At 21.9% G+C, this 24,721-nt stretch overlaps 10 protein-coding genes across 10 annotated transcripts; 2 read left to right on the forward strand and 8 right to left on the reverse strand.

Moving 5' to 3' along the window:
* Positions 1-307: 307 nt before the first annotated feature.
* On the reverse strand, positions 308-1,727 carry SRAE_1000120100 (Poly [ADP-ribose] polymerase 1; the record flags this gene model as incomplete). Its single annotated transcript, XM_024648126.1, has 2 exons — positions 308-1,145; positions 1,195-1,727. The coding sequence occupies 2 exons, from the start codon at positions 1,725-1,727 to the stop codon at positions 308-310; spliced, it is 1,371 nt and encodes a 456-aa protein (XP_024502136.1).
* A 3,183-nt stretch (positions 1,728-4,910) lies between these two features.
* SRAE_1000120200 (Proteinase inhibitor I2, Kunitz metazoa domain-containing protein) lies at positions 4,911-5,522 on the reverse strand (the record flags this gene model as incomplete). The annotated part of the gene is made up of 3 exons (XM_024648127.1): positions 4,911-5,092; positions 5,176-5,445; positions 5,492-5,522. 3 exons carry the CDS (start codon positions 5,520-5,522, stop codon positions 4,911-4,913), a joined length of 483 nt encoding a protein of 160 aa, XP_024502137.1.
* Positions 5,523-6,467: 945 nt separating this feature from the next.
* On the reverse strand, positions 6,468-7,182 carry SRAE_1000120300 (Proteinase inhibitor I2, Kunitz metazoa domain-containing protein; the record flags this gene model as incomplete). The annotated part of the gene is made up of 2 exons (XM_024648128.1): positions 6,468-7,099; positions 7,137-7,182. The coding sequence occupies 2 exons, from the start codon at positions 7,180-7,182 to the stop codon at positions 6,468-6,470; spliced, it is 678 nt and encodes a 225-aa protein (XP_024502138.1).
* Positions 7,183-10,230: 3,048 nt separating this feature from the next.
* Positions 10,231-11,388, reverse strand: SRAE_1000120400 (Thyroglobulin type-1 domain and Proteinase inhibitor I2, Kunitz metazoa domain-containing protein; the record flags this gene model as incomplete). The annotated part of the gene is made up of 2 exons (XM_024648130.1): positions 10,231-11,270; positions 11,322-11,388. The coding sequence occupies 2 exons, from the start codon at positions 11,386-11,388 to the stop codon at positions 10,231-10,233; spliced, it is 1,107 nt and encodes a 368-aa protein (XP_024502139.1).
* Positions 11,389-13,801: 2,413 nt separating this feature from the next.
* On the reverse strand, positions 13,802-14,877 carry SRAE_1000120500 (Elongation factor Ts, mitochondrial; the record flags this gene model as incomplete). The annotated part of the gene is made up of 2 exons (XM_024648131.1): positions 13,802-14,734; positions 14,779-14,877. 2 exons carry the CDS (start codon positions 14,875-14,877, stop codon positions 13,802-13,804), a joined length of 1,032 nt encoding a protein of 343 aa, XP_024502140.1.
* Positions 14,878-15,465: 588 nt separating this feature from the next.
* Positions 15,466-16,310, reverse strand: SRAE_1000120600 (Hypothetical protein; the record flags this gene model as incomplete). The annotated part of the gene is made up of 3 exons (XM_024648132.1): positions 15,466-15,684; positions 15,729-15,897; positions 16,189-16,310. 3 exons carry the CDS (start codon positions 16,308-16,310, stop codon positions 15,466-15,468), a joined length of 510 nt encoding a protein of 169 aa, XP_024502141.1.
* A 976-nt stretch (positions 16,311-17,286) lies between these two features.
* Positions 17,287-18,241, forward strand: SRAE_1000120700 (Galectin, carbohydrate recognition domain and Concanavalin A-like lectin/glucanases superfamily domain and Concanavalin A-like lectin/glucanase, subgroup domain-containing protein; the record flags this gene model as incomplete). The annotated part of the gene is made up of 3 exons (XM_024648133.1): positions 17,287-17,307; positions 17,366-17,542; positions 17,603-18,241. 3 exons carry the CDS (start codon positions 17,287-17,289, stop codon positions 18,239-18,241), a joined length of 837 nt encoding a protein of 278 aa, XP_024502142.1.
* A 384-nt stretch (positions 18,242-18,625) lies between these two features.
* Positions 18,626-19,364, forward strand: SRAE_1000120800 (60S ribosomal protein L12; the record flags this gene model as incomplete). Its single annotated transcript, XM_024648134.1, has 3 exons — positions 18,626-18,736; positions 18,779-18,959; positions 19,159-19,364. The coding sequence occupies 3 exons, from the start codon at positions 18,626-18,628 to the stop codon at positions 19,362-19,364; spliced, it is 498 nt and encodes a 165-aa protein (XP_024502143.1).
* A 283-nt stretch (positions 19,365-19,647) lies between these two features.
* On the reverse strand, positions 19,648-20,814 carry SRAE_1000120900 (Serpin domain-containing protein; the record flags this gene model as incomplete). The annotated part of the gene is made up of 2 exons (XM_024648135.1): positions 19,648-20,373; positions 20,413-20,814. The coding sequence occupies 2 exons, from the start codon at positions 20,812-20,814 to the stop codon at positions 19,648-19,650; spliced, it is 1,128 nt and encodes a 375-aa protein (XP_024502144.1).
* A 1,849-nt stretch (positions 20,815-22,663) lies between these two features.
* On the reverse strand, positions 22,664-24,022 carry SRAE_1000121000 (Equilibrative nucleoside transporter 3; the record flags this gene model as incomplete). Its single annotated transcript, XM_024648136.1, has 2 exons — positions 22,664-23,424; positions 23,479-24,022. The coding sequence occupies 2 exons, from the start codon at positions 24,020-24,022 to the stop codon at positions 22,664-22,666; spliced, it is 1,305 nt and encodes a 434-aa protein (XP_024502145.1).
* Between the last annotated feature and the right edge of the window lie 699 nt (positions 24,023-24,721).

Raw genomic sequence — 24,721 nt, forward strand, 5'->3', positions numbered from 1 at the left:
ATTTTTAAAAGTTGTTATGAGACTTTGAAAACTTTTAATCAAATTTCAAAAACTTTTACTTAGCTTCAAAATTATTTTCTATAAAACATTTACATTAAAAACAGTTTCCCAATTTTTCTTTACTCTTAACCAAACTTCACTTCAAACAACCATTTGCAGCATATACTAATGTTGCTCTCTTCTGAACTTTTTGCTGCAATATTTATATTAAAATAAAAGCTTTTGAAAAAAATATTGCACTTTCATTATCAAAACATTTTTTATGTTACAAAATTTTATTAAATACTAAAAAATATAAAAAAATGACTTAATCTCCTCCCATTGTATCTTTAGGTAAAATACGTGTTCGTTTTCTTGGAATAAAAACATTCTCCAAATAATTGTTGCTATCTTTCATACTGTCAGGAACGACTAATCTAGTGACAGTAGGATTTTTTGTTTTAAAATCACACCTAACTTGATCTTCATCTTTTCCTCTGCATACAAATTTCACCTGTGATTCACTAAATTCAACAACACTTCCACATTTCTTACAATTTTCAGGAACACCAAAAAGACTTAATTCAATGAGACATTTTATGTTACGTTCATGAGTACGTTTATCTCTACCATGACCATTTGCCTCCAACAACTCTTTTACTTCATCTCTTGATAAATTATTTTCAAAAGCTGTCTTTAAATCATTCATCAATTTAGATTGTTCCTTCAGCTGAACTTCATTTTCATCTATTTCATCTTTCTTTGCAATCTCTTCAGCTTTAGGAAACATTTCATCAAGAATTTTTTTGTCATCATCAACCATACTATTATAATTGTGAATTTCTTTGGAAGATCCTTTGAAAAATCTTTTGTTAGAACTTTTATAACATTTCAAATGGAAATTTTGATTTTTGCAAGAAATTCTAATTTCATCTTTTTCCAAAGATTCTTTACATTCTGCGCACTTGGCAGATCTTTTACCAATAGATACAGTAGGAATGTACTCTTTGAGAATCTCTTCCAATCCTCCAGCGTCTTCAATTACCTCATCAATTTTTCTTTTAATACGTTCTTGATCTTCCTCCTTAATCCAATCAAAACCTTTGAAGTTGTGTGGAAAAAGTTTAACTTTTGGTGCTCGATTAAAAAAACAGACAAAATGAAATCTATATAAATATTAAAAAAAAAATACAAAAAAAAAAAGAAACAACATACCCTTGTTCTTGATAACCATCAAAAAATGGAGATGGAAATCTTGTACATAATTTTAATTCATTTTTTTCAATTTTACTACCACAATGTTTACATGTAGCACGGGATGTTTTAGCATACTCAGCAGCAAAAGGTAATTCTTCAGCACGGGGAGCATTGTCACTTTTACTACTACTTTTTTTATTATCTGAATCATCAACTTTTTTCTTTTTTACTTCTTTTTCATCTTCAATAGAATGTTTTCTTTTACTAACATTATTTTTATCTTCTACTCTTTCAATTTTAATATCAGATTTTTTATTTCTTTTACTAAGAGAACCTTTTGCTCCTTTTTTGGTGTTCTTCTTGACAGGAGAAGGTTCAACCTCTGAAGAAACTACACTAGAAGACATACTTTCTGTATCAAGTTCAGATTCTGATGAACTTTCATCAGCTTTGAAATCATCTTCAGACGACGATTGAATAATTGGTCCTTCTAACTCATCATCTGATAACTCAATAATAGCTTTTCTATTTTTCTTAGCGGCGCGAGACATATTTCATCAATATTAATAGTAGTACTAAAAAATATAATAAAAAAAAATTATTAATATTAGTGAAAATAATGTGTTTATGTACAGGAATGTTGTGTTATGAATAGTAAAAACAAAAACAACAAAAGAAATCAACGCGCATTTGCAACAATCGTCCTAAGACTTTACACACAACAAACAGTTCCGTTGTAGGATGATGAAATTTAATGTAGTGCTAAGTTATAAATGGTATTCCAAATATAAATCGTGTCAAATACTCTTCTAGGATTTGCTTAAAAAATTTGTAAACTTAATCTAAATCCATAAAAATATTTCCAGTATGTCTTAATGTTTAACTAGCTTTATCATATTTTTTTTTTTTAATTTTAAAGTAATAATTTTAAAGTTATATAACAACGCTAGCAATATAAATAATAGATAAAATTGAGAACAATTTTCTTATTAGAGTTAACTGTGATATAAACTTATCATGTATATGATTAATCTGTTCCTAGGTTAAACTTCGCAGTAAATAACTTGTATATCAATTTTATCAAATAGACATAAAAAAAAATAATACAAAAAGTATGATTAGTGTTCATTTGTCACATTGATAAAAAAAAAGTCATTATGTAGAAATACAAATAAAATATATTAAAAATTATGATAAACAAATAATGTATATATATATTGTCAAATAAATTTGAATTATTTTATTCGGAAATACTGAGGGTTAACAAATGATATTTTTGAATAAAAAATTATTAGTTAAAAAAATATTTATAAACATTTTAATATTTTAACAATTATAATTTCTTATTAATTAATATTTTTTTGAAGACAATCTTCATACTTTTAATTGTTTGAAAACATAAAAAAAAAGAAATTAAGCAACAACATGATCAAAAAATAATGGAGTTGTTGAGATGAAAAATAACATATAATTTAATTTAATAAATTATGTGTTTCTGTTTGAAAAAAATTGTCCTATATGTTTACGAATTTTGTTTCTTAAAAAAATAAGAAATTTAAAAATTGTTCAGCAATTTAAATTTATCTCTGAATAGTCAAAATATTTTCCCATTCATTTTTACGGCAAAGAACCAATTTTAATAAAAATATTGGTAATATTTTATAGTGTTTTGAAAAATTAATAAAAAAAAAAGAAAAAGCATATATTGGTATCAATTAAGAAAAAATATTATTAAAATGTCAAGTTATAATGTAAGTTTATATTGTGATACTTTTTTTTTTTTCTAACGCTTTTGGTATAATTGCAAAAAGTAGGTATAAGAATGTGAAGATAAAAAAAAATACATTTTATTTTTATAAGATGGCCATACTTTTATCAATCTTTCAAAATTATGTACAAATTAATTTATTTCATAAGATCAAAAAGTATTTGAAAATAAGTTGTTGTATAAAAAATATTGATTAAAATAAATTAACATTTTCAAAATAAGAAAATTAAAAAAAACTTTTTTTTAAACTTTTCTAAATTAAAAAACATTATTTTATTTTTGAAAAAAATTTTTACAAGTAATTAATAGTGTAATGTTACATATTTTGGTAAAAAAAAGAACAACTAAATAACAGAAAATTTAATATCTTAAAAATTGGGATGAAAAGCATAAATATTGTTAGCAAAGATTTTTCAATTTATTTCATAATTAGTAACAAATATGACATAGAATATAATATCAAAGATTTATATATATATATATATTAGAAATTACACTTTTTTTTATTTTAAATTAAATTAGAACTAAGACTAAATTTCAAGATATATAATGATAATTGATAGTCAAAAAATTTGGTGTAAATTAACTTACATGTAAATTTTGTTTTATAAAAGTTTTTCCTTAAACGGCAAACAAGAGTAACATGAAATTTATGAATAAATTATAATTAAAAAAATTATTTTAAAAAACTTTTAATTAAAAATATAAAACAAATAAAAGATAAAGTAGTGTTTAATGATTTAAAATTTAAAGATTGACCATTATAAAATAAAAAAAAATGTATTTAAAAAAAATAATCCATCACCTTATTTGAGAAAAATTTATTGAAGCAAGCATAAAAAGATTTATTAAGAACATTGGATTTGAAACACTAAAAAGAATAATTTAATGAAAGTAAAAATTTTTTTTTAATCTTTGAAATAAATTTTACCACTAATACTATACTTTTTTAAAGTTTTTATAAAAATACATAATTAAAAATTTCTGTCATTTCAAATATTTTGTTACAAAATAAATAAAAAAATGATATAAATAATAAAAATAATAAATTTTATTGAAGCTTTTTTTTAAAAAAAAAATGTTTTATCTAAAGCGCTTAAATTGTCTTTTGTTTGCATGTTATGGCACATGAAATACTAAAACACAAAATTGTATGTTATGAATTAAAGGTCAAAAGGAAAATCAAATACATCAAAACTCAATGAATATCCAAATTGTACTTAAGTAAATTATGCCAATGTTTACCAGTTTTCTAAGTTTAGAATAGAATTAAAAAATAGTTTCTGATATATTATTTTTTTAAAATCTTATGAATATTTAAATTCTAAATGAGGTATCCAACGTAATAAAAATATTTACAATTATATATTTTAACTTCTCAATTACTCGTCATATGCCATAAAACAACATTACTCAACGCAACATATGGTTGAAGTAGTATTTTGACCGTTGTTTTAATAGTGTGATACACATATTCATCGACAAAACCTAATTACTTTACGAAACTCTTGTTAAAGAAGATTATTTGCGTTTCAGAAAAATCAATGAATGCAATGCGGAATTTTTTTTTTTTGATTATATTATAAATTATGTATAATAAAATAATGTTTTAGTGCGTCTTTTTTACATGATATCTAAAGAAATGACTATACATATTAAATAAATAAAATCTGTCCATATTATGGTGGAACAATTCTTTATATTATTTCTGTAATATACATTTTAGAATGTTGAAAAAAATAAAAAAAACTTTGTCACGCTAAAATATTTTATTCAAATGAATAATGCATAATTAATCTATATAGCATTCAAATAGATTTAATTGTATTATATTTTTCTTCAAAACGTTATTTTAACCATAATCAATACTAAATAAAGATAAATCTAGGAAAAAAAAAATAAATAGCATTTGATATGTATAGTTAAAACATTTTAAAAAAATATTTAATTTATTGGAGAAGTATTCTTATTTGTTTTTTCCACCACAACATTTGGCAAAATCTTTATTTATCTGGACACATTTTTTTTTATCTTCACAAATTAAGTCATCACATGTTTTTCCAATTATTGGTTGAAAATAAAATGTAAAAATACCACCAGAATCACTTCCATCAGGACATTTAGCATCATATGCTTGATTAAGATTGTCTAAAAATTTTTGAAGAAATATTTAACAAAAAAAAAAAATAAATAAAAAAGAAATTAAAAAGAAATTAAAATTAAAAACATACTGTAATCTGTTTCATGACAACATTCAAAAAGAAAAGCACCCCTAGCACATTTGTAACCTTTTGGACATACAATTGAATCACAATCCATACCATTCTTAATAATCTTTTGAGGTTTATTTGGACCTAAACACGTTGAACCATCAAGAGGTAAGCATGATCTTTCACATTCTGATTTTGTTTTAAACAAATTACCATTTCCACCACAACCTGTATAAACAAAAGCAAGACACATCATCCAAGTAGGGTCATAATAGTAACGTTGAATTTTATCTAAATTATATGTTAAAGATATTTAAGATTAATTAATAAAAGATACCTTTACATGTTCCTACATTTTTTGGTTCCATACAATTTTTAGACTTTCCATCTACACCCTCTACATGTCGATTCAATACCACTAGGAATATTAAAGCAGTAAAAAATGTAAAGAAAAATAGTTTAATAAAATTTCTTTTGAATTTCATCACTATGACATTCAACCTCAAAACAAATTCTCTTTTATATAATATAATAAAAGTTAAATGTCCTTGAGAATTTACCTTTTATTATTTATAAAGCTGATAAATGTAATACCATTAAAATTTTACAAATAGCTCTTGATTATTTAGCTATTTACAAAAAAAAAAATACTAAAAAAAAAGTTAGAATTTGTTTCTCAATTATATACAAATTTCAAGTAATTATTTATTAAGTAAGTATATTTATTTTTTGAATATATTTAGTTAAAAAAAAATCTAGTTAACACTTATACTCCTATTTACATTGCTTTTTTTTTTGTTTATTTTTAATGCAATTATATTTTTAATGTTTTGTTCTTAATTTTTATGTATTTTTATCTTTAATAAAATATTTTTTTTTAATTAATATGTTAATAAAATGATTTCTAAACCAGAAAAAAAAATTACAAAATAATTTAATGAATATTTTTAGTTTTATATATAATTTTATTAGTTTAATAAAACTAATTTTATTTTTTTTTTTGATGGAATCATTTAATAAATGACGTTTAATATTTTAAGATGACACAAAATGAATAGGAAGAAAAAAAAAGAATTATTTTATAAGATATTTTATAGAAAAGGATTGTAGCATTTAGTAATAAAACTTTGTTGATATAATTTTCATTGTTTGTCTTTTAAAAATTTTTTAAAAATCTGACATTATATAAATACTTCAAAATTTGGCTATTGTATTTTTTTAGGAGTATTTTTTACATATATTTTAAGTATCAATATTGCTTTGATAGTAGAATATTATTGTTAAAAAAAAATTTAAAAATATAAATTTTTTTTTTAATTTATGTAACAACAATATGCATAGAGATCTTTTTGTTGGCAAATGGTATTTGATGGGCAAAAGTTATGTTTACATGATCTACCTAATAACCACACAGGATGGTATCTTTTTTTTGTTAAAATAACTGGTGTTGCTTTTGTAAAATTACCACCCATACAACGAACCAAATCTTCTTTACCCTGTAAAAATAATTCTGTCTCCTTGTAACAACAATGATCATATTTTTTTCCAATTACTAGCATATAATTATTTGAACACATGTAATGTTCTGTTTTATTTAAGTTTTCATTATCACAAGTACTATTCCATCCACACATTTTTTCAGAAGGTTTAATACCACCACGACAACCATCATAATCAGATTTAAGGCAATGTGATTTGCAGAGTTCTTTATCTACAAACATATTTCTATTTCCTTTACATCCTTTATATTTCATTGGATAACATTCCAATGTTTCAGGATCAAAATAGTATACTATGTTTGAGGTAATATTTGAATCTATCATATAACATGGTTCACCAACATCTGGAGGTAATTTACAATCTAGAACACTTGTAAATCGTGTTCTTTCAGGCATATCTTCTAACATCCAAGATTCATATTTTATACTAGGTAAAATTGTTGCATCTATTAAAACAATATAATATAAAATTATATAACTTACTCAAGTTATATATTAAACTTATAAAAATTATGAAAATAAAATACATGGTTATCAGTAATTTGACATGTACCCCTTTTTCAATTTTACAGAATAAAAAAAAACCACTATATATAATAAATATTATTAAAAAAATTTTGTTGAGTAAATATAGTTAATCCCAATGATATATTATTTTATAAAACCTTTTAATGTCAATAATTTGAATATTACAAAAAATTCAAAAGATATTTGTAGTCAAAAACTTCATAGAGTACTATCCTTAAATTTCCATTAATTTTGATTTTTTTTTCTAAATAAAAAAAAGTAACAAAATTAAACATTGTAGAAGAAATACTTTTTTTAATTTTTACTTCTTTTTTTCTAAATGTTATATTTATTTGGATTTTTAAAATAATTTTTTTTTTAAAAAATTGTAAAAATGATTAAATTTTGTTTTCATTTACAATGTTTGTTTAGTTTTAAAATGTATATTTAAATTTATAATCATACATTAAATATTTTATTACTATAGAAAGTGACAATAAATAATTGTAGAAAAAACTTTTAAATATTTTTAATTATAAATTAATTTTCCACGCTTTAAGAAATCTTAATGTTAACATTTAATTCAATAATAATTAAATGTGATTAGTTTAGAATAAACAAATACAAAAAATTTTCATTAATTATCAGTCACGTTAACAAAAACGTTTTGTGTTCTTTGTGATAAAATTTTTTTTTGTAAATTTAATGTTTATAATAAAATTAAGTTACCCCTAAATAAAGTATTTTTAAAAACATTTCAATTTCCAAACTTTTTTTTAAAATTTTTTAATCTTTTCAGTGGTAAAATTATTGTTTTGAGGTATTTATTTATTTGAAATTTTGGTTAAAATGAGTTAGTGATAAACTTTACATATGGAAATTAAATAAAAATAAAAATTATTATTTACATTCAGTATTTTAAATATTTAAAATTATTTTTATTTTTATGATAAATTATTTAAAAAGTAATATCATGTGTTAAGCTTATCTAATATATACAGATAATAACTCCAATTATGTAACTATCAATGAAAGCATGATTTTTATCTATATTACAAAATGAATCATAAGGATAGTTGAGCATTTATTGTGTATATTTATTATATTATTCATTAATTTCTTGAAGAACCAATGAAGACAATATCTTTATCAGGAGTGACTCTAATACTCATTATATTTAAAGTTTTGATAAACATAAGTAATTGATAAATAAGTTAATCATCATTTTTGTATCAAAAATAAATTTAGCCTTTTTTTACATAAAATTGTATATATTTATTTAAAGAAAATATATTTATCAAAAGCTGTATCATCTAAACTTTGTATCATAAAATAATTTAATAATACTTTTTTTTTTTAATTTATATATTCCAATTGTTAATTATTTTTTTATATAATGTCTTCTAGTTTTATAAAAATAAAATAAAATAATAAACATTAGCTTGTTAAAAGTCAAATTAAAAATAAAAATAATTAGATTTTTTAATTGATACTTTTAATGTTGTTTATAATTTTGAAGAAATATTTTTAACAATTTTATATTTTTTCTTGATAATTATTATAAACAGTTTTCTCCTATAACATCATTAATATTTATTATATTTTGATGAGACAAAATGAAACGATAATAATATTCCTTCATCTGAATCTTTTTGTACTGTAGAAAAAAAAAATGTAGTATGTACTACAAAAGTGCATGGCTAAAATTTTGTCATTCAATAAATAAATTGTTTTAAATATAAAAATGATAAATTAACGTTTATCATCAAAGTTGAAAATTAATAGATAAAAAAGTTATTTACAATTTTTTAATTATACAATAAGTAAAATTATGATTGATAATTATACTTTTTCCACAATATTTATAATTTTTGTTATATATAAACAACACAAATATTATTTTTAATTTTATCTAATAACCTATACAATTCAATTGTAATAAAAAATCTAAATAATTATTTTATTAAATTACAAGTGCAAAACAGTAAAATATTTTGATTATAATTTTCTTTAAAATATTTCACATTAATTATATTTTAAAATGAACTTTTTTTCGTTATTAAAATTTTGTGTTTTTAATATTAATAACATTAAAAGTACGTTTTAAAACACATCTAAAGATATCACTTTTTGGTTTTTTTTTTCTTTAAAAAAATATTTTGATAGATGTTATATGATAAAGGCAAAAACATTTTTTATATATCAAAATGAAAACAGATATTTTTAGATTATAATGTTTTTTTTTAGTTAATAAATAGTTAAACTAATTTTTATTTCAAAATAAAATTAGTGGTAATTGGTATATTTTGAACAATATGTATTGTTAATTTTTGTTAACAAAATAAAACTTTTTAAGTACATATTTATAATTTGATATAAAAAAAAAGTTAAAAAGTAAATATAGTTTATTTTAGTATACTATTTACTTCAAAAAGTTAAGATAATTTAAAATAATAAAATGGTAAAAGATACGTTTTTAAGTATTTATTTACTTGTAAAAAAAATTTTAAATGTATCAAGTTTTTAAACGAAATTTTGATTGTATAAATTACAAAAATATATATTTTAATGTTTAATTTTTGTACATTTGATTATTTAAAATTTAGCTGTTAATTTTTATATTTAGTTATTTAAAATTATTACCAAAAGATAAACTATTTTATATATATATCACAATTTCAATTTAATTTTTAGTAGAAAAGAAGGTTAAAATAAATTGAAAATTATTTTTTTTATTAGTTCACATTGAAGTATGTTAGAAAAATTTAATTTAAACTAGAAATTAGAAGAATATATGTTGAGATAAAATGAATATCTAAATTGTCAATTTATAACTCTTTACATTTTAATATATAATTAATATTATAGTTACAATGTATTATATTTTAAAATTTATATAAAATTTTATTTGATTGTTGATTATTACACTATAATATTGGGTAAATAACATTAAAGTAAACGATTAACAAAAACGATTTTTGTATGAAAGTTTACTTTATGATATATTAAACATACAAAATATAGTTTACTAAATACTGATAAAAATTATATAACTAGATTTTTTTGGAACCTATTTTTTTAAACAACAGTAAGCAAATATTTCACCCTGTTGGCAGACAGAATTTGATGGACAAAAATTGTCTGAACAATCTCTTCCAAGTAATGTTGTTGTAAAACCATATTTTTCATATTTAATAGGTTTAGATGATTGGAATTGTTCCTCATTACATGTAGGATTATAATTTTTATTAAATAAATCTTCAGTTGGTTTATGACAACATGTACCAAAAAATGCACCCATAACACATGAAAAATTTTGTGGACATTCTTCTTGATTTTTTTCATTACCGGCCATTTTTCCTCTATAATTATTACATATGATTGTATTTCCAGTACTATCAACTGCACTCATTATTCTTCCACTACAGGCTGAAAAATCCATTGGTAAACAGGCTGAGGAACATTCAGATGCTGTGCTAAATCTATTATTATTTCCTTTACATCCTTTATAAAATATTGGTAAACATTGCATTGTTTCAATATCAAAATAATAAAGTAATCTTTCACTTTTTTTATGTTCACCTGGTGGACAGGTTTCACCAGCATCTTTTGGAATTGAACATGCAATGTTGACAGTTGGAATATCATATTTAGTTGTTGGTTGTGTTTTTTTAACATCTTCTGGATAATTAATTGATAAAGAATTCTCATTATTGGTATAATTTGAATAATCATCACATGTTAGCATACCCTTATATTCATTTATCTTTTGATTAGTTTTTTCACCTGTATTTTCATCAACACAAAATGTTCCATTTTCAGTGTATCTTAATTTTTCATACTTTCCATTCATCTTATTACATTGTGGAAGATCAAATTGATTTTTATTTGATGCAGCAGCAATAGCATATGCCTTTAAACATTTTCCACAATTTGGTGTATATTTAGGATCTGTTCTTGTATCACCAGCTTCACTTCCAGTAAATGGATCAACACAAACACAATATTCATTATTACATTGTACTAATTCATAGTAACCTTCAGTTGTACATTTATAATTTTTTGCATCATCACTTGTACCCAAAACACAAGGACCTTCAGATGGAATAACTGTAAATTTTTTTTTTATTAATTTTAAATTTATATTTTAAATTAAATTACCTGCAATCAATGAATAAAAGAATAAAGTTGATAAAATAAAAAATATAATAAAACTTTTATTTAACATAACTAAAATTATTATTATATAAAATGGTTAGAAGTTAAAATAAATAAATTAAAAAAAAAACGAATACAAAAAAAAGGCTAATTTTGATATAATTACCTTAAACTATTAATAAAAATAATATACTTGACCTCGAATATATATTTATTTTAAAGTGAATTGAAAGTTAGTTGTATGATTTTAAATACATCAAATAAGACAAATATATTTGCATTGTCTTTAAATTACAAGCATTGATTGATAGTAGAAGAAAAGATGGCAAAGATAAGATGATTATATATACATTTATAATAATTGTCAAAAGATAACTCTTTCTTTATATACATTTTTTTTTACCTAAAATATGACTCATCAATAAGGATAATTTTGTTGTTTAATATTGAATTAGATGTAGTGCAAGTAAATCAACAATCATTATATAAATTAAATTTTTCACGAGGTAACAAAAAGAGGCAGGAAGTTTAACTTCATACTTATATATTATTCTCAATATTTTTTAGCTAAATTTAACATTTGAAAAAATTTGTCTATGTATGCATGAAGTAGTTAAAAAAAAAGGTTAGATTAAATAGACAGGTTTTAGGTAAATATGATTGGTATATTAACACAGGGTTAAATTACAACATATTTTATCAAATCAAAAATATTATGATAAAAATGTATAAGAAGATGCTACCATTTTAATAGTTTATGTTATTTAAAACATATAATTCATTTACTTTTTTATGCCACTTTTAAAACAATTGATAATGTTTATTAATATCTTAAAAAATATTGGTATTAAATAAAGAAAAAAAAAGTAAATTTAAATATCACTTTAATCTTAACTATTTAATAATAATATTAAAACATTTTCAAACTTTAAAATAAACAATAGAAGAAGAAAAAAAAAATACTAATATTCAAGAAATGTAAATTTGATTTATAAAGCTATCATATTTTTTGAAAAATATTTTTAAATTAAATTTAAATAATATATAAAACATTATAGAGATATTAAAAGAACAAAATATAAATTATAATATTAATATATTACCAGTTATTCAGTTGGTTGTTTCACTTCAATAAACATGTAATAAAAATTTACCTATAGACCATTATAAAAAAAATATATTTTCAATATTATTCAAATTTTTTAAAATTGATTAATTTTTAGAAAGTTTAATCAAAAAGATACTTTATCTGTTAAATTTTTTTATCACTTTCTAGATTAACTTTCTTAATTTTATAAAAATTATTAAAGTATTTATTTCATGTAACAGATAAATAATTAAAAAAAAAACATTTTAAAGTTTAAAATTAAATTAAAATAGTCTTTATATATCAAAAAAAAAATATTTTAAATTACATATTACCAGATTTTCTAAAAAGTTACAGGTCAAATTCTTTTTCTTTAAATTATTTTTTTTTCAAATTATCTATTATTCCGTTATTTGCATATCAATAACTTTTTTTTTAGCAATAGTAAAAATATTTTCGAATTGTGTATTACAATCACACAATAAATATAATTATTTAAATTTGTTATAAAATAAAAAAAAGTATGTAATTACCAGATTTATATATTTTTTTTATTGAAATAATAATTAAACTCTACTTAGTAATTAAATACCTTTTTGTTTTAAGGATCAAAAACATTTTTAAGTCTCTAATAACCAATCAAAACTTGTTACAATATTTTTTTTTTCAATAATTTTATGTATAATCATAATTATTAGGGAAAAAAGAATTTTTCAATTGATAAATGAAATGTATTTTGAGGTATAAATTTGTTCAAAATTTATTATAAATTATTGGTTTTTAAAATTTTATTATTTTATTATTTTTTTTATAATAAAATTAGTTGTTTATATGGAATCTATTTATTTATTGGAAAAATTGTTTAAACTAAAAAAATATTTATTTTTTACATTCCAAAAAAAATTTTTTTATTTAAATTTTCCCTTTTACTTCATTTTTAATTTACATTCTACTGATTACTTTTAACAAAACAAAAAATCGGATTATAACTACTTAATTATTTAAATTAGTACACAACTTTTAGTATCATTTATTTTATTTACCAATAAGTTTTAGAAGTAATGATTTTTTTAGAAGCGACCATTTATTTCTTTGTTTATAGAAATTATATTTAACATAAAAATATACAAATAAAGTAAGGATTTTATTAAATGAACACCATTTTTTGTAATTTTATCTTAATTTTTAAAAATTTAGAAAATATCAAATATTTCTTTTAATTCCCATACTTATTAAAAAATGATAACAAAATTTTTATAAATCAATTCATTCTCCAACAAAACTTAAAATAATTTTACCTAATAATAGTGGTTTCTTTAATTTTTGAACAAAAAAAAAACCATCTTATACATTATAATTTTTGACAACTAAAAAAATAAATATTTAAATTAAATATCTATTCATCAACTGATTTTTCTCCAACCTCCATTCGTAAATAATTAACTATCTGTGCACCATGACCTTCCAAATATGAGTAAACTGATTGTGATGGATTTAACATAAATTGTTGTCTAAGAAGACCAGTTTCATCTTCATTTAATTCTGTTGTTCTACCACTATAATAAGCATTAACATCTTCTTCTTCTTGAGTTTCTTTTGTCTGATCATCTTCTTGAGTTTTTTTTATCTCATCATCTTTTGTTTTGTTGACTACCTCTGGTGGTTTACCAATTGTTTCCGGTTTCATACCTATTATGTGTTGACAAATTTGTTCTCCTAATATTTCTGATGGAAATGATGTACTTTTGATAGGGTCGCGTTTTAAACAAGCAAGAGAAACAAATCTTCCAATTTCACATTGATTTAATTTTTCTTTTGGATGAGAATGACCACTTATTTTGACATCTGATTCAGTAAAGATCATACTCATTGTTGGAGATGTAATGTTTTCACCTAACTTTCCAATAGTCATAGCAATAGCTTCTTTTACAGAAGTCCCATCAGACATCTTGATTTCATCACCTTGTACAGGTACAGTTATTATTTCACCCTTAGCAACATTAACAGAACTTGAAAAAGCTTTAGCATGATTTAAAATTGCTACTGTTACATTAGTAATTAAGTTTTTAAAATCATCTCCTCTAGCAACAAAATCTGTCTGGCAATCTAACTCAACAACAGCTGCTACATTTTCATTTGTTGCAACTGATAAAAGTCCTTCAGTAGTTCTTCTATCACTCAATTTGGCAGCCTTTGTCCATCCTTCTTTTTTTGCCAATTCCCGTAACCATACAGTTGCCTCTTCTATATTATCTGGACCAAATTTATCAAGAGCCTTCTTACAATTTACATAATTATAGCCTGTTATTTTACGTAATTTCATCAGAGCCTAAATTACTTTATTATTTTTAATTTATAAAAAAATATTATTACCTTTTTAGTAGGTGTAAGTGTAGAGCTTCCGGTAGATGGAGCTGCAGCAGAAAGATTTCTAATAGCATATTTACCAACAAAACTTGATATACGGAACATCTTGGATAGAAGTAAACAGAACTTTCTATAAAATGACACTTCTCCAACCCAATGAAAGGTTTGTGTTTCAGGAGTAAAATAATTAAAGACTGGATAGATTCTGTTTAATTATTTTATTTTGATTTTTTATTACGTCCTTGAACCTTATATTCTTTTAAAATCATCATAAACTAAATTTGAGTTAAATAATTTCAAAATGATAAATAAAAAACAATTGCTAAAAAAGTAAACTTTGTTTTTGATAGTAAAAATAATTTATTTTAAATTAGCTACAGATTGGTTAATTTTAGATAATGAATACAAATACAATTATATCTTTAATTAGATTCTTTAGCTATTAATACAATGTAAAAATAATATATCATTCATAACGTGACAATGACAACAAAAAGGAAATAGGAAAAAATAAAAAGAGACAAATTATACCTCATAACAATAGACCATAAACCATGTAGTCTTTGAAACTTAAAATTAAATATTAAAAAGTTACAACTGAAGAAATAATTTAGATGGTTTTTAATTTTAAATATTAAGCTTTTATTTTATTTATATAAAATATTAAAATGTAATAAGTTTATTGTATTAAGTTTATTGTCTGTGTTTTTGACTTGGAAAAGAATTGAAAATATCACTTGGAATCCTCCCATTTTGGATAATATTAGATTGATGTAAATAATTTACTTTATTGTTTAAATTTTTTGATTTCTCATCAAATAAATCTTTGGTTTTTTCTAATTTTTCTAAAGCTACATCAATTTCCTCATTATTTATAATATCTTGATTATAGAATTTCTTTAGTTTAGCAGCCTTCAAGTCACATATATTTTAAATAAATTTCTAATTAAACTTACATACATAAGTGTTCCTTTATTATTAATTTCTGGTAAAATTAAAACACCATGAATATAAATGTGTTCCTCATCACAAAACTGATTCATTTGACAGTTCTTCATTGATTTCTCCATGTCATCATCTAGTTTTCCTCGAAAGTCCGCCGGCGTCATGTGATTCATTTTACGTCTTTAATTGACGAAAAATATACGTAAAAGAAATTAATGATATGTAAAAGAAGTAAATACTTTTACAAAAATATAAGATTAATAAAATTTTGTTTATCAAGTTATTAATACTCTACCATTTTTACTTTCATTATTTTTTAGTCAATGAAACTTATTATACATTGAGGCATTAAACAGTAAAGTTGCTTATAAAACTACTAATACTGTTATTTTAATACCCCAGTCTGCATTAAAACTTTTATAAACATAAGTAATATAAAACTGTTTTTGTTTTATTTCCTAAATAACTCACCGTTCAGAGGGAAAAACAATTTTAGTTATTTCTTTTCCATCTGTATTATGTTTTTTTTCATTATCATTTTTTTCTTTTTTTTTGTTTTTTCTAAAGGAAAAATTAAAAGGCATACGGACCATGTTATTGATAAATATATATATATATAGAAAATACTTGTATATATGTAATGCTATATTAAATAGAAAAAATATTATTACTATTAAATATTAGGTATGTATGTATAAATACTTGTGGATTGTTGTTATATTTATATAAATCAATTTATACTAACATGAAATAATTATACGTAAAATAAAATTAGAAAATCAAGGCTCTTTTCAATGTTAAATTAGTTGATTCACTTATATATTCAAATAATTTTCCTTTATAGTAATTTTATTTTTAATTTAACTATTTATTTTTACTTATTATAAAAATTACTAATAAGCAAAAATGGATATTTATAATTTTATTGATCCAATCATGTGTAAATTACTTCAATATTTCTTTTGTTACTGATTATTCTCCTCAATAAAAGTTATTCAGCTTTGTTAGTATTTACTTTGTAGGAGTAAACCGTAAGAAACTAAATGTTGACTTTACAAATAGTTATTTTAAAAATTTATTTCTTCGTTTTCTCTAGATTTGTTAATAACAAATAAATAATAATTGTAGAAATGTCATTAGATTGAGCGCATTGTACATTTTTTGACTCACTGTATCTATTACCCCTGTCAAGAGCTACAATTATTCAAAAACAAAAATATTTTATATGGATAATGATACCAATGTCTTATATTATAAAAAATATTAAACATTATAATAAAATAACATTGCACCATACGCCTGTGTCTTTTACTTTAGTCCTCTTTTTTTTTGTAATATGTTTACTATGACAAAGAAACATTTATACGTGATTTTTAATGTAAATTTTATTATTTAACGGAGACGTGTATGAATCATCATACCTTTTTCTTATTTTATTCTATTAATATGCTTTTGTTTTTAACCATATTTTTATTGTCCCATTTTTAAATAAAACTTGATGTGTGTATATAAATAATTTATTATATTAAATATAATTACAGATATACACACTAAAAGATATATTTAAATATGTCTACTGAAACTCATTTAGTAAGTATAATAATTATCTTATTTTTTTTTTTTATATTTTATTTATTTTTTTTTTTAGCCAGTACCATATCGTTCAAAACTTACTGATCCCTTTGAACCTGGTCAAACATTAATGGTCAAAGGTAAAACAATTCCAGAATCAAAACGTTTTAGTATCAATTTTCATTCTGGTTCACCAGATCTTGATGGAGGTGATATTCCATTCCACATTTCTATTCGTTTTGATGAGGGAAAGGTATAATATAATAATAAATAAATTATTTATTTAATTATATAAATTTAATTATATTTTTAGTTTGTTTTTAATACATTCAATAAGGGAGAATGGATGAAGGAAGAGAGGAAATCTAATCCATATAAAAAAGGAAGTGATATTGATATTAGAATACGTGCCCATGACAACAGATTTGTCATATATGCTGATCAAAAAGAAATTCATGAATATGAGCATCGTGTACCACTTTCTACAATAACTCATTTCTCAGTTGATGGTGATTTAATTCTTAATCAAGTTACATGGGGTGGAAAATATTATCCAGTTCCATATGAAAGTGGGATAACCGGAGATGGGTTAGTTCCTGGAAAAAGTCTTATTATTCATGGAATACCAGAAAAAAAAGGCAAAAGTTTCACAATAAATATCTTGAATGAAGGAGGAGATGTAGTTCTCAGTTTTAATAGTAAAATTGGAGATAAACATATCGTTCGTAACGCTAAAATTGGTAATGAATGGGGTAATGAAGAAAAAGAAGGAAAAAGTCCTCTTCAGAAAGGAGTTGGTTTTGACTTAGAAATCAAGAATGAACCATATTCATTCCAAATTTTCATAAACAATCACCGTTTTGCTACATTTGCACACAGAACTAATCCAGAAGGAATAAAGGGTCTTCAGATTTGTGGTGATGTTGAAATTACTGGAATTCAGTTGGTTTAAAAACTATCCTAAATCTGCCAAAATTTTAAATATTCTTTCTTTAAAACTTTTATAGCTATCTTGCTAAAAGCTTTGTTTTATTTTTTCGCTTGCCTTTCGAATAATAAAACTATTTGATGTTATCTTTTTTTTTTGTCAAATAAAGCTATGTACTTTTATATTAACTTATAAGATTATTCCCAAGGTTATCAGTACACATACATATAGCTTCGTCCGCAACTTTTTTAACCTGCATTAATTTTTGTAAATAAATATTATTCCACTGAGCATCGACACATAAATATTTAATTGAAAATTGTATCCCATAATTAAAGTGAGGAATTATTTGAATCATTGTGATTACATCCTTGCCTGTTTGCGGGGTAGTTTATATTATTTTCCATAATGCCACCAAAATTCGATCCTACAGAAATTAAAATCGTATACCTTCGTTGTGTTGGAGGAGAAGTTGGAGCTACATCAGCTCTTGCCCCAAAAGTCGGTCCACTTGGTTTGGTAAGTAGAAGTTTTTTTGTAAATTTTTTATTATTTTTATAGTCCCCGAAAAAAATTGGAGATGATATTGCTAAGGCCACTCAAGACTGGAAGGGTCTTAAAGTTACATGTAAATTGACCATCCAAAATCGTGTTGCTAAGATTGATGTTGTTCCATCTGCTGCTTCACTTATTATTAAAGAACTTAAAGAACCACCACGTGATCGTAAGAAGGTTAAAAATAGTAAGTTTTATTTAAAAATTTTGAAGAAGAGTTATTTTAACTAAATTGGTAGTTTCTATCATTAGTTAAAATATTCTCCTGAAACCGTAAATAAGTTTAAACCAAGGGTAGTGAATCACTGAATTCTCATCCCCCAGTTTAAATGTTATTATTAAGACATAAACTGGTAACCGGTTTTAACTTGTAATTTTTTTTTCAGTCAAGCACAGCGGAAATTTGAGTTTTGACACAATTCTCAAGATTGCTCGTACCATGAGACCACGTTCAATGGCTAGACAACTTGAAGGAACCGTCAAAGAGATACTCGGAACTGCTCAATCTGTTGGTTGTACTATTGATGGCCAACACCCACATGACATTTGTGATGCCATCAATAATGGAGAAATCAAAGTTCCAGAAGAGTAAGCTATTTTTTGGTGATTATTGTTTCTTGTTATAATGATAAATAAATTGTTGTTTTGATGTTTGCTTTTTTTTTAAGGTTTCTTTAGTTGCATTATTTTTTACAAGTATTTTAGAATTCTTCTGAATTACATACGATTAAATAGAATTAATTTTAAAAGATGATATTTCTTTAAATTATTGGGAGGTAAAATAATTAAGAATTTAAGTAATATTTCCAGTGGTTTTTTTACAAATAAAAAATAATTTTATGAAAGGTATTTATTTCAAAATAAAAAATAAGTAATTACATATAAATACCGTTGAACAAAATATGCTTGTTGTCATAAAGAATGAAAAAGAAGAATGGATGATCTGCTTTAAAAATAATTGGATTTTCTGGAGTTTGTATGGCTGACAATAATTCTATCATTACTCCAGTTGCAGCTGCAGCTTCAGTTCCTTTCTCATTAACATCAATAAAAACTTTTTGAACAACGTTAGAAATGAAAAGTTGACCATTTTCAGTTATTCCACTAAAATTAGCCTCACCAGAAAATCCATATTTTAAACCTAAGGTTTTTAAGCAATCATTTAAATTAAAAGTTGATTCAATTTTTAATTTCGGAATGGTAATTTCAACACTTTGACATGATGCATTATTAATTAAATTTAATAATTTTTCTCCACTCAATTCATTAAGAACATTGGAAATATCATATTTTTTTTTAGGCAATAATATGCCAAATTTAAATTTATCATATGTATAATCTAAAGTTACAAGTTGTGCAACCTCATTTTCACTAAACATATGGAACTCAGTTTGTTTCATGAAATTTATTTTTTTACTAGAATTTTCATTTTTATAAAAGAAATCTTCACATGTATTATAATCTTTAAATGCCTTTCTCCATTCTCCACTAAAATACAAACAGTTGACAAGTATAATTCTTGTCATTCCACTTATAGCATCACTTGAAATAATATCTTTTATTTTATCATTTGTTGCTTCAGAAACGAATGAATTAATTTTCTGAATAAATTAAAATGTAAAAAATTAACTGCAACTTACGTTAGCTGCATTTACACTTTGATTAAAGTCAATACTCTCAAATTGTCCATCATAATATTTTGATAATAAGTTTTTGTATGATTCAAGAATTTCAAAATCATTTTTTATATAAATTTTATTAGCCATTTTTACTATTAACTCAATGTATTGAGGAATTTCTTTTGATGATTTAATAAGATCAAAAAAATGTTCATGAATTTCGTTATTTTCATTTTTTACATTAAGAATTTTAAGAAATTCTTGTTTTGTCTTATCTTTAGCACCTGAATAAGCCATGCTAAGGGCTACAATCAAACTCATTGGAGAAAAAACAGTGTACTCATCATTACTTTTCAATTGCATTAAACAATTTAATGAAAAATTAGCAATTGAATTTACCAAAGTTTCGTTTGAATGACTCATTCTAAAAAAATCAATACTTTTAAAATAGTAAATTGATAAAATTAATATAAATCTTTTAATCAAAATAATATATGAAAATAAGAAATATTAAATATAAATTAATATATAAAAATAGCTTATAATTTCAGAGTTTTTTTAAGGGGGTATAAGTTTAAATATACTTTTTTTACATTTAATTTTTAAAATTATAAATAAAAGTAGAAAATTTTAAAATAGTATACTCAACAAATGTTTTATTTTATAAAATGGTTACTATGGAACATAAATAAATACATTTTTTGAGACTAATTGCCGTCAGTTAATCAATTTAATATTAAACTATCATTAAAAACTAATTTTAAAATTATGATATCATCATATTTTTTACTAATTTTTATTCAGAAAATTTAATACATACTATTTTAAAATGGTAAGAAGACAACGAAAGATGACAAATGATCTTTTTATTTTATTAACCTAATATTTATAATTTTGTTAAAAAGCCGATTAAAAATAAAGATATTTTTTTTGTTGTGTACTTTATGCTAAAAAAAATCATATCATAGATATCTAATAAAAATAAAATGTACAAAAGTGATAACAAAGAACTTTTTTAGGAGAATTATGTAGAAAAAAACTTTTAAATGTTTTGTTGAAAATTACTAAACATTTTATTTTTTTACTTTTTTTTAATATAAAAAGTTTCTTATAACCTTATATTGAAAGAAAAAATTATTTGTTTAGTATTTGATGATTGTTGTTTGTAGTTAAATGATCAAAAATCAGTTGATTTTATAAATAAATTATTATTATATTATAAGTATTGTAGAATTTAACTTTGAATTTTATAAAATCAATATTTGTATCTTTTCTTATTATTATTAATATTATTGAGAAATATTCTATTTGATGAAATAAATTAAATAAATAATTAGAAAAGAGATTAAATAAATAGTAGATAGAAAAATTTGTAAGACAATTAATTAAGCCATCATTTTAATATTATTTATTGTCTTTATAATAAATAGAAAAAAAATTTTTTTTGTGGTCATTTTATAATCAACCAGAAGAAGAATAAAATATTTCATTAGCAATTAACAATTTGAAATCATTCTGTTATCTAAAGTGAAAAAAAAAATGAAAAAAAAGTTTAATCTCTTTATTAAAAAATTTATGGCTATTATAAAAAATAGTATAAATAATATAAAACTTTTAATTTCTTAGTGTACTAATGAATATTAAAAGATTATTTTATTTGCAATATAATTTTTTAAAATTTTAACCAATGATTAATTATTATAATAGTAAATCTTTTTAATATTAATAATATTATAATATCATAAATATTTAAAATTGTTAAAATACTTTTAATTTAATACATCTAACTTTAATGATTTTTAATATACTCTTATCAATTTTTTCAACATTATATTAATTTTGAAATTCTTTTAAAATCATAAATTAAATTTATCACACATAATTATAATTTTGTAATAAAATATACATTATAATTATAAGTGTAATATAATAATAATCTTTTTTTGATAACATATCACGTGTCAATTAAATTTAATAAATAAGTTCATTTATAAAAAATTTTGTATTTATTATACAACTGCTAAGAAAAGGTTGTCTTATTGATGTTTTAATTTTTACAATAAGCATGGATAATGACAAAAATTAACGTTTTAATATTTCCTCTTTTGATAAGATAATATTAATTATCAATGATTATGTTTCTTTTTTTTTTGTTTTTTTTTTCACATATGAATCATAAATTAGTATCTTTATGGTATTTGAAATAAAAGAAGATTATATAAATTAATTAATAAAGAATGAAAAGAGAGTTAAATTTTATAAAAATATTTTATTAACTTTTAAGTGGTTTTAATGGACCTAATTGTTCTGTAAAATAGGTAACAAAAAATGTAAATCCAACTCCAGCACAGATACCTGAAATCAAGAAGAATGCGGCCATCATTCCAGCAATGTGTGATTTTGATGCTTCAACTGTCTGAGGGGCAAGCATCATTGATAATGATGAGAAGTAACCTGATGTGGTAGCCATTATAATATTTCCAATTATATACCACCACTCATTTTTAAAAATAACCGTCCATGTTCTACTTTCCGGTCTAAAGTTACAAAAGATAAAAAATGGAATAAATAAAAGTCTAATTATGATAATAAGAGATGCAATTTTTTTGTATTTGATTGGAATGTACCCAGCAACCATATTTCCTGCAGATGCAAAAAAATTAAAAAGTAGGAAACATAATATTGGTGAAAAAAATTTTTTTGATATAAAAAATGTCCAGTTATTGTCATTATAGTTAGTTGGAAGGATATCAGTAAGTATTGTTGGGTATATTGTTAATGATACAAAAAATACCAAAAATACATTTAACATTTGTTGCCATCCTTTTTTGAATACTTCACAGTATGTTGCCATATTTAATTCAACATGTTCCACTTTATCATTTTGATTTTGCGTTGATGTTTTTGCTAAATTATTATAATATCTATAGAATTCTAATTTTTTTAAAAATGGTATACTAAAAAAACATAGAACAATGACAGCTAATGATACAACAAAATAGGCTGTTGCAGCTACTTTTGGATTATTTGAACCTATTATTATAAAAATTAAAAATAAAAAAAAAATTTTAAAAATAAAAAATATACCTGCTATTGTTATAATATTAATAATAGAAATAAAGGTACCACATATATTATTTCCTAAAATAACAGAATTTGTAAATTCCATTGGTAGGACAGCTGATATTCCATAAATACTATTTTGATACATTCCACTTGCAGCATTTATAACAAAAAATGATGCCATACTCATCCAAAAAAATCCAATAATCCATGATGATGTATCAATAAAAATAAAAACAATTGTAAATACTATACCACTTCCAAGAACAAGTAATGAATAAATAACTCTTTTTGTTAGGTCTCCTTTTATTCTTAGGAATAAATTTATTAAATTTAATAAAAAATTTGGAAATTGGGCAAAAATACCAAGATAACTGAAGAAGTCTTTTGCCAAATCAGGTTGATATTCAATTGTCCCATTTCCATAATAAGTTGTCAATTTATAATCTACATAATATGATGGAGCTATTGTAGTTAACATATTCCATGGTAATAAAACTCCTACTCCATTAAGCATCATAATAAAATAAACTGTATTATAGACATCTTTTGGTGGTGAAAATGTCATATCTCACTGAAGTTAGAAAAAAAAAAACTTTATTTAAATGTATGATACATAAACTTTAATTTGTAAAGAAAAAAAAATATATTTAGAAGAAACTTTATATAAACTTTAAATACCGATAAAAACTTTAATTTTTATCACAAATTCAAATATTCATTTAATTTTGGTGTTTAATTTTTCAATTAGTATATAAATTAAAGAAAAACTTGATATATTAACAAAATTTTTTTTAAAAGTATTTGATAGGAAAAATAAATGAATATTAGAGTATTAACTAATAACTAATCTTTTATAAATAGTGCTGTAATGATATCATAAAATAATAATTTTAATTTATGAAGATAGCAGCAACATAAAATGAGATTTTGATACATTAATTATTCCTCTGATAACATTTTTGGTTAAAGTAAAGTAAAATATATTTATGTGATATCAAATTATCTTATTGATTTGGAAAATTTACTTCCAGAAAATATTATTTTTTTTTATAAATATAATCAAAGTATATTATTAATTAAAAACAAAAAAAAAATTTTTTTTTTTTTATTTATAAAACTTACATTTAAGAACAATTTACTGTAAATTCATTTACATAATTTCCGTTCCATGTTAGTATTAATATTAAAATAATAAAAAAAATTAAAACAAATAAAAAGCATAAAATAGTATTGTTAAAAATTTGATGAAATAGTATCATTTTTA

This window comes from Strongyloides ratti, assembly GCF_001040885.1.
Source record: "Strongyloides ratti genome assembly S_ratti_ED321, chromosome : 1".
NCBI classification, from domain to species: domain Eukaryota; kingdom Metazoa; phylum Nematoda; class Chromadorea; order Rhabditida; family Strongyloididae; genus Strongyloides; species Strongyloides ratti.